The 8,029-nt window shown below is 57.1% G+C and overlaps 2 protein-coding genes across 2 annotated transcripts; both read left to right on the forward strand.

Moving 5' to 3' along the window:
- Positions 1–2,798: 2,798 nt before the first annotated feature.
- Positions 2,799–3,845, forward strand: LOC309677405 (inositol 1,4,5-trisphosphate receptor-interacting protein-like 1; the record flags this gene model as incomplete). Its single annotated transcript, XM_082490202.1, has 1 exon — positions 2,799–3,845. One exon carries the CDS (start codon positions 2,799–2,801, stop codon positions 3,843–3,845), a length of 1,047 nt encoding a protein of 348 aa, XP_082346328.1.
- Positions 3,846–6,635: 2,790 nt separating this feature from the next.
- LOC309677406 (inositol 1,4,5-trisphosphate receptor-interacting protein-like 1) lies at positions 6,636–7,682 on the forward strand (the record flags this gene model as incomplete). The annotated part of the gene is made up of 1 exon (XM_082490203.1): positions 6,636–7,682. One exon carries the CDS (start codon positions 6,636–6,638, stop codon positions 7,680–7,682), a length of 1,047 nt encoding a protein of 348 aa, XP_082346329.1.
- Positions 7,683–8,029: the final 347 nt, after the last annotated feature.

An 8,029-nucleotide genomic window follows, 5' to 3' on the forward strand; every position in this document is an offset into this window, starting at 1 on the left:
GCAGAGGCCGGCTTTACCCCCAGCACAGCCTGGCAGGAGAGCTGTGATGTGACCGACACGCAGTTCATCAAGCATGGCCAGCACAACATCCTTCCCCCCGCCCCCCAGAACTGAGAACTTCTTAGAGTAATAAAGCAGTCAGTGCTGTACTGCAAACTCTTTATTCTGTCCCATCCTGTTCAGTGTGAAGTGCTGTTAGCGTCTCCTTGGATCTCTCCTGGGTTTGTAAGAGCTGTGATGGGACTCCCACCAGAGCTGCTCCAAAACCGGGACTCTTCTGCAACATCCTTTCACTTTGAATAACAACTAGTTCTTTCCACAGCCGCTGGTGGCAGTTGCACCACCTTTAAATCTCCCCCCATTGCTCCGGGCCCCTTCCAAGCCTCCTCAGCTGCTCTGACGCACCTGCCGGCCCTGGTGACTCTCTTCACGGCCATAGCCTTCACCTGGTCTAGGAAACCCCACCAGTACCCTGCCATCCTCCCCTCTGCTGCAGAACGTGCCCGTACGGAGCCGGTCGCCTCAGCGAGTGACCGCTCGTGGCTGTTGAGCCACCCTTCTATCTCCTGACCTTGCTCCTGGCCCTGCCCAAGCCTCCTCAGCCGCGCTCTCTGGCCACACCAGGGTATGACCTGCTCTCTAGCCCTCTCAGTCCCACAGCAGTCGCCTTCCTGGCCTTTCCCACTCTCTCCCAACAGTTCATCTTTCTGATTAAGTGCCCGATTGTTAGAAGGCGGAAGGCCTGAAGGAAAAAAAAAAAAAAAAACAACCACAAAAAACAGCTGTTAGTGAAGAAATCAGCTCTACGATTGAACCTAGATCCATGCTTAAGTGCATGCGATAGCTCCGGCTATTCAACTGTCACAGTTGCTGAGTAATTAATGACACCTTTGTATCAGAGGATATAAAACACCTGTGGATTTCTGCATTTCGATCCTATTTTTCCCTGTGGAGTTCATTACTGCGGGGTGCACTCAATGCCCACATCCAGATGATTGCTAAAGATATTAAACAGAACTGGCCCCAGTACCAGGCCCTGGGAAACACCCCTTGTGACCGGCCACCAACCGGATTTAACTCCATTCAACACAACTCCTGGGGCCCAGCCATCCAGAAGGCTTTTTACCCAGCAAACAACGTCAAAGGCTTCTCTAAAGTCCAGGTAAACAACATCCAGAGCCTTTGCCTCATCCACTAAGAGGGTCACTTTGTCGTAGAAGGAGATCAGGTCGGTCAAGCAAGACCTGCCTTTCATAAGCCCATGCCGACTGGGCCTGATCACGTGGTTGCCCTCTATGTGCCGCGTGGTGACACTCAGGATGATCTGCTCCATTACCTTCCCTGGCATGAAGGGCAGACTGACAGGCCCGAAGTTCCCCGGGTCCTCCTTCCAGCACTTCTTGTAGACGGGTGTCACATTTGCTCACCTCCAGCCAACCGGGACCTCCCTGGTTTGCCAGGACTGCTGAGAAATGGTGCAACGTGGCTTGGGGAGCACTCCCGCCAGTTCCCTCAGTACGCTTGGGTGGATGGCAGCCAGCCCCAAACACTCGTGTGCATGTACGTGGTGTAGCAGGTCGCTAACCATTTCCCCTTGGGTTATGGGGCTTCCTTCTGCTCCCTGTCCCCATCTTCCAGCTCAGGGGGCTGGGTACCCCGAGGGCAGTCGGTCTTACCGCTAAAGACCGAGGCAAAGAAAGCATTAAGTACCTCAGCCTTTTCCTCAGCCTTTGTCGCTCTGTTTCCCCCCGCATCCAATATGGGATGGAGAGTCCCCTTCGCCCTCCTTTTGTTGTTAATGTGTTTATAGAGACATTCTGTATCGTCTTTTACCGCAGCAGCCAAATTAAGTTCTAGCTGGGCTTTGGCCCTTCTAATGCCCTCCCTGCACAACTTCACATCATCTTTGTAGTCCTCCTGACAGGCTTCCCCCCTCTTCCAAAGGTCATAATCTCTCTGGTTTTTCCTGAGCGCCAGCAAAAGCTCTCTGTTCAGCCAGGCCGGCCTTCTTCCCTGCCGGCTCATCTTGTTGCACGTAGGGATGGCCTGCCGTTGAAGATTTCTGGGCCCTGGAACGCCCAGCCTTCCAGGGCTCCTTGGCCCTTCAGGACTGCCTCCCAAGGGACTCTGTCAACCAGGCCCCTAAACAGGCCAAGGTCAGCCCTGCGGTAACGTCCAAGGCAGCAGCGATTCTGGTAACAACAAGCCTTAATTCTCCAAGAATCAAAAACACTCTCATTTCACGATCGCTAGGCCCAAGATGGCCTCCAGCCATCATGTCACCCAACAGTCCTTCGCTGTGCGCAAACGACACGCCCAGTGGGGCCCCTTCGCTCGGTGGCTCACCCAACAACGGTGATGCGGCTCTGCTGCCTGTGACATCACAGGGGCGGGTCACAATGCCTGGGCCTTCATCAGGCAGCAGAGGGCACGGCTGCGGCAGTGCACCTCGAGCCATCGGTGAGTGCACACGCCCGGGGGGGAGGCTGAGCTGGACGGGGGCCGGGGAAGGAACGCCGGACCCTGGGGGGCGTCTCACCCTGCAGTGAGGGTCCAGACGCTCCGGGGAGCACCTTGGGCAGGGCACCCTGCCACCGCTGGGGTGGGGGGCCTCCCAGCTCCCTGGCCCCCTCTCCTACCTGGCCCCAGGTCCCTGCAGCTCCCACCCACAGCCCCCCCAACTGCCGCCAGCTCCCTCTGGCCAGGCCCCACTGAGAGCCCTTCTCTTCCTTCTCCTGCAGGTCTCGGCTGTCTTTGTCTCCCTCGCCTGAGTTGCGCTGGGCATTGTCCAGAACGCGATGCAGACGGGTGAAGAGCTGCATGCAGCCATGCACAGGCTCGTGCAGCACCTCGCACAGCAGCTGAGCTGGAAGACGACTCAGCTGCTGCAGGATCTAGAGCGGATCTGGAATCAGAACGGGGCGGCTGTGAAAATCCTGCTCCTGGCCGCCTTCCAGCAATGGTGGTTCTGGGCCACTGCTCTTGGGGCAGGAGCCCTGCTCCTGCTCCTGCTCCTGTGGCTCTGCTGCAGGACCAGAAGAAGGAGCCGTAAGATGGGAAGCAGCTGCCAGCGGGGCAGCCCCGGAATTCACAACGAGGAGGACGAGGTGGATGACGAAAAGGTAGAAGAAGACGAGGAGGACGAGGAGGACGAGGAAAAGGTAGAAGACGACGACGATGACGACGACTCTGGGGACATGTGGGATCTGGGCAGGTGTGTGGGCCTTTGCATCCAGTGGCCAGTGCCATACATGGCCGACACGTGCACGTTGGTGGAGGAGCTGGTAGACGAGCTTCTTAGTGCCTGCCAAAGACTTCCCGGCAATAGCTTCAAGCCAAGGCTGCAGCCAGCCATTGGGGTGGGCTGTGTCTACGAAGGGTGGAGTACCCAGGAGGGCAATGTCCTCTACCAACTGCTCGTGCCCCTGCAGCCTCCCCCCGGACACACCTTCTGCTTGGAGCTGGGCACCACCAAGGACATGCTGACCAGCACCTCCGGCCTCCACGTGCACCTACAGTGCATGTGCATGTGGGAGCTACTGGTGCAGGACGTACTATGCTTCCTCCACCACAGCGAGGATGAGCTGAAACGTCAGGGCCCCAGCCTCCTCAACACCCTTTGCACCAACTCGTACTTAGACATCGAGAAAACCGCCTGCTGGTTCCAGACGCTGGTGAAAGACGCATGGAAGCTTATGCCTCGGTCCCGCCGCTGGCAGCTGACGGTGCTGCCTGCTACACGCTCCTGCAGGCTCCAGCTACACAATGGAGAGGGATCCCTGTCCATTGAGATGATTTTCGGCGTGCAGCTAGGCGACTCGGACTACTTCCAGAGCCTTGAGTAGGCAGAGGCCGGCTTTACCCCCAGCACAGCCTGGCAGGAGAGCTGTGATGTGACCGACACGCAGTTCATCAAGCATGGCCAGCACAACATCCTTCCCCCCGCCCCCCAGAACTGAGAACTTCTTATAGTAATAAAGCAGTCAGTGCTGTACTGCAAACTCTTTATTCTGTCCCATCCTGTTCAGTGTGAAGTGCTGTTAGCGTCTCCTTGGATCTCTCCTGGGTTTGTAAGAGCTGTGATGGGACTCGCACCAGAGCTGCTCCAAAACCGGGACTCTTCTGCAACATCCTTTCACTTTCAATAACAACTCGTTCTTTCCACAGCCGCTGGTGGCAGTTGCACCACCTTTAAATCTCCCCCCATTGCTCCGGGCCCCTTCCAAGCCTCCTCAGCTGCTCTGACGCACCTGCCGGCCCTGGTGACTCTCTTCACAGCCATAGCCTTCACCTGGTCTAGGAAACCCCACCAGTACCCTGCCATCCTCCCCTCTGCTGCAGAACGTGCCCGTACGGAGCCGGTCGCCTCAGCGAGTGACTGCTCGTGGCTGTTGAGCCACCCTTCTATCTCCTGACCTTGCTCCTGGCCCTGCCCAAGCCTCCTCGGCCGCGCTCTCTGGCCACACCAGAGTATGACCTGCTCTATAGCCCTCTCAGTCCCACAGCAGTCGCCTTCCTGGCCTTTCCCACTCTCTCCCAACAGTTCACCTTTCTGATTAAGTGCCCGATTGTTAGACGACGGAAGGCCTGAAGGAAAAAAAAAAAAAAAAAAATAAACAAAAAAAAACCAGCTGTTAGTGAAGAAATCAGCTCTACGATTGAACCTAGATCCATGCGATAGCTCCGGCTATTCAACTGTCACAGTTGCTGAGTAATTAATGACACCTTTGTATCAGAGGATATAAAACACCTGTGGATTTCTGCATTTCGATCCTATTTTTCCCTGTGGAGTTCATTACTGCGGGGTGCACTCAATGCCCACATCCAGATGATTGCTAAAGATATTAAAAAGAACTGGCCCCAGTACCAGGCCCTGGGAAACACCCCTTGTGACCGGCCACCAACCGGATTTAACTCCATTCAACACAACTCCTGGGGCCCAGCCATCCAGAAGGCTTTTTACCCAGCAAACAACGTCAAAGGCTTCTCTAAAGTCCAGGTAAACAACATCCAGAGCCTTTGCCTCATCCACTAAGAGGGTCACTTTGTCGTAGAAGGAGATCAGGTCGGTCAAGCAAGACCTGCCTTTCATAAGCCCATGCCGACTGGGCCTGATCACGTGGTTGCCCTCTATGTGCCGCGTGGTGACACTCAGGATGATCTGCTCCATTACCTTCCCTGGCATGAGGGGCAGACTGACAGGCCCGAAGTTTCCCGGATCCTCCTTCCAGCACTTCTTGTAGACGGGTGTCACATTTGCTCACCTCCAGCCAACCGGGACCTCCCTGGTTTGCCAGGACTGCTGAGAAATGGTGCAACGTGGCTTGGGGAGCACTCCCGCCAGTTCCCTCAGTACGCTTGGGTGGATGGCAGCCAGCCCCAAACACTCGTGTGCATGTACGTGGTGTAGCAGGTCGCTAACCATTTCCCCTTGGGTTATGGGGCTTCCTTCTGCTCCCTGTCCCCATCTTCCAGCTCAGGGGGCTGGGTACCCCGAGGGCAGTCGGTCTTACCGCTAAAGACCGAGGCAAAGAAAGCATTAAGTACCTCAGCCTTTTCCTCAGCCTTTGTCGCTCTGTTTCCCCCCGCATCCAATACGGGATGGAGAGTCCCCTTCGCCCTCCTTTTGTTGTTAATGTGTTTATAGAGACATTCTGTATCGTCTTTTACCGCAGCAGCCAAATTAAGTTCTAGCTGGGCTTTGGCCCTTCTAATGCCCTCCCTGCACAACTTCACATCATCTTTGTAGTCCTCCTGACAGGCTTCCCCCCTCTTCCAAAGGTCATAATCTCTCTGGTTTTTCCTGAGCGCCAGCAAAAGCTCTCTGTTCAGCCAGGCCGGCCTTCTTCCCTGCCGGCTCATCTTGTTGCACGTAGGGATGGCCTGCCGTTGAAGATTTCTGGGCCCTGGAACGCCCAGCCTTCCAGGGCTCCTTGGCCCTTCAGGACTGCCTCCCAAGGGACTCTGTCAACCAGGCCCCTAAACAGGCCAAGGTCAGCCCTGCGGTAACGTCCAAGGCAGCAGCGATTCTGGTAACAACAAGCCTTAATTCTCCAAGAATCAAAAACACTCTCATTTCACGATCGCTAGGCCCAAGATGGCCTCCAGCCATCATGTCACCCAACAGTCCTTCGCTGTGCGCAAACGACACGCCCAGTGGGGCCCCTTCGCTCGGTGGCTCACCCAACAACGGTGATGCGGCTCTGCTGCCTGTGACATCACAGGGGCGGGTCACAATGCCTGGGCCTTCATCAGGCAGCAGAGGGCACAGCTGCGGCAGTGCACCTCGAGCCATCGGTGAGTGCACACGCCCGGGGGGGAGGCTGAGCTGGACGGGGGCCGGGGAAGGAACGCCGGACCCTGGGGGGCGTCTCACCCTGCAGTGAGGGTCCAGACGCTCCGGGGAGCACCTTGGGCAGGGCACCCTGCCACCGCTGGGGTGGGGGGCCTCCCAGCTCCCTGGCCCCCTCTCCTACCTGGCCCCAGGTCCCTGCAGCTCCCACCCACAGCCCCCCCAACTGCCGCCAGCTCCCTCTGGCCAGGCCCCACTGAGAGCCCTTCTCTTCCTTCTCCTGCAGGTCTCGGCTGTCTTTGTCTCCCTCGCCTGAGTTGCGCTGGGCATTGTCCAGAACGCGATGCAGACGGGTGAAGAGCTGCATGCAGCCATGCACAGGCTCGTGCAGCACCTTGCACAGCAGCTGAGCTGGAAGATGACTCAGCTGCTGCAGGATCTAGAGCGGATCCGGAATCAGAACGGGGCGGCTGTGAAAATCCTGCTCCTGGCCGCCTTCCAGCAATGGTGGTTCTGGGCCACTGCTCTTGGGGCAGGAGCCCTGCTCCTGCTCCTGCTCCTGTGGCTCTGCTGCAGGACCAGAAGAAGGAGCCGTAAGACGGGAAGCAGCTGCCAGCAGGGCAGCCCCGGAATTCACAACGAGGAGGACGAGGTGGATGACGAAAAGGTAGAAGAAGACGAGGAGGACGAGGAGGACGAGGAAAAGGTAGAAGACGACGATGATGACGACGACTCCGGGGACATGTGGGATCTGGGCAGGTGTGTGTGCCTTTGCATCCAGTGGCCAGTGCCATACATGGCCGACACGTGCACGTTGGTGGAGGAGCTGGTAGACGAGCTTCTTAGTGCCTGCCAAAGACTTCCCGGCAATAGCTTCAAGCCAAGGCTGCAGCCAGCCATTGGGGTGGGCTGTGTCTACGAAGGGTGGAGTACCCAGGAGGGCAATGTCCTCTACCAACTGCTCGTGCCCCTGCAGCCTCCCCCCGGACACACCTTCTGCTTGGAGCTGGGCACCACCAAGGACATGCTGACCAGCACCTCCGGCCTCCACGTGCACCTACAGTGCATGTGCATGTGGGAGCTACTGGTGCAGGACGTACTATGCTTCCTCCACCACAGCGAGGATGAGCTGAAACGTCAGGGCCCCAGCCTCCTCAACACCCTTTGCACCAACTCGTACTTAGACATCGAGAAAACCGCCTGCTGGTTCCAGACGCTGGTGAAAGACGCATGGAAGCTTATGCCTCGGTCCCGCCGCTGGCAGCTGACGGTGCTGCCTGCTACACGCTCCTGCAGGCTCCAGCTACACAATGGAGAGGGATCCCTGTCCATTGAGATGATTTTCGGCGTGCAGCTAGGCGACTCGGACTACTTCCAGAGCCTTGAGTAGGCAGAGGCCGGCTTTACCCCCAGCACAGCCTGGCAGGAGAGCTGTGATGTGACCGACACGCAGTTCATCAAGCATGGCCAGCACAACATCCTTCCCCCCGCCCCCCAGAACTGAGAACTTCTTAGAGTAATAAAGCAGTCAGTGCTGTACTGCAAACTCTTTATTCTGTCCCATCCTGTTCAGTGTGAAGTGCTGTTAGCGTCTCCTTGGATCTCTCCTGGGTTTGTAAGAGCTGTGATGGGACTCCCACCAGAGCTGCTCCAAAACCGGGACTCTTCTGCAACATCCTTTCACTTTGAATAACAACTAGTTCTTTCCACAGCCGCTGGTGGCAGTTGCACCACCTT

This window comes from Vanellus vanellus (assembly GCF_965231255.1).
Source record: "Vanellus vanellus genome assembly, chromosome: 13".
Lineage (NCBI taxonomy): Eukaryota > Metazoa > Chordata > Aves > Charadriiformes > Charadriidae > Vanellus > Vanellus vanellus.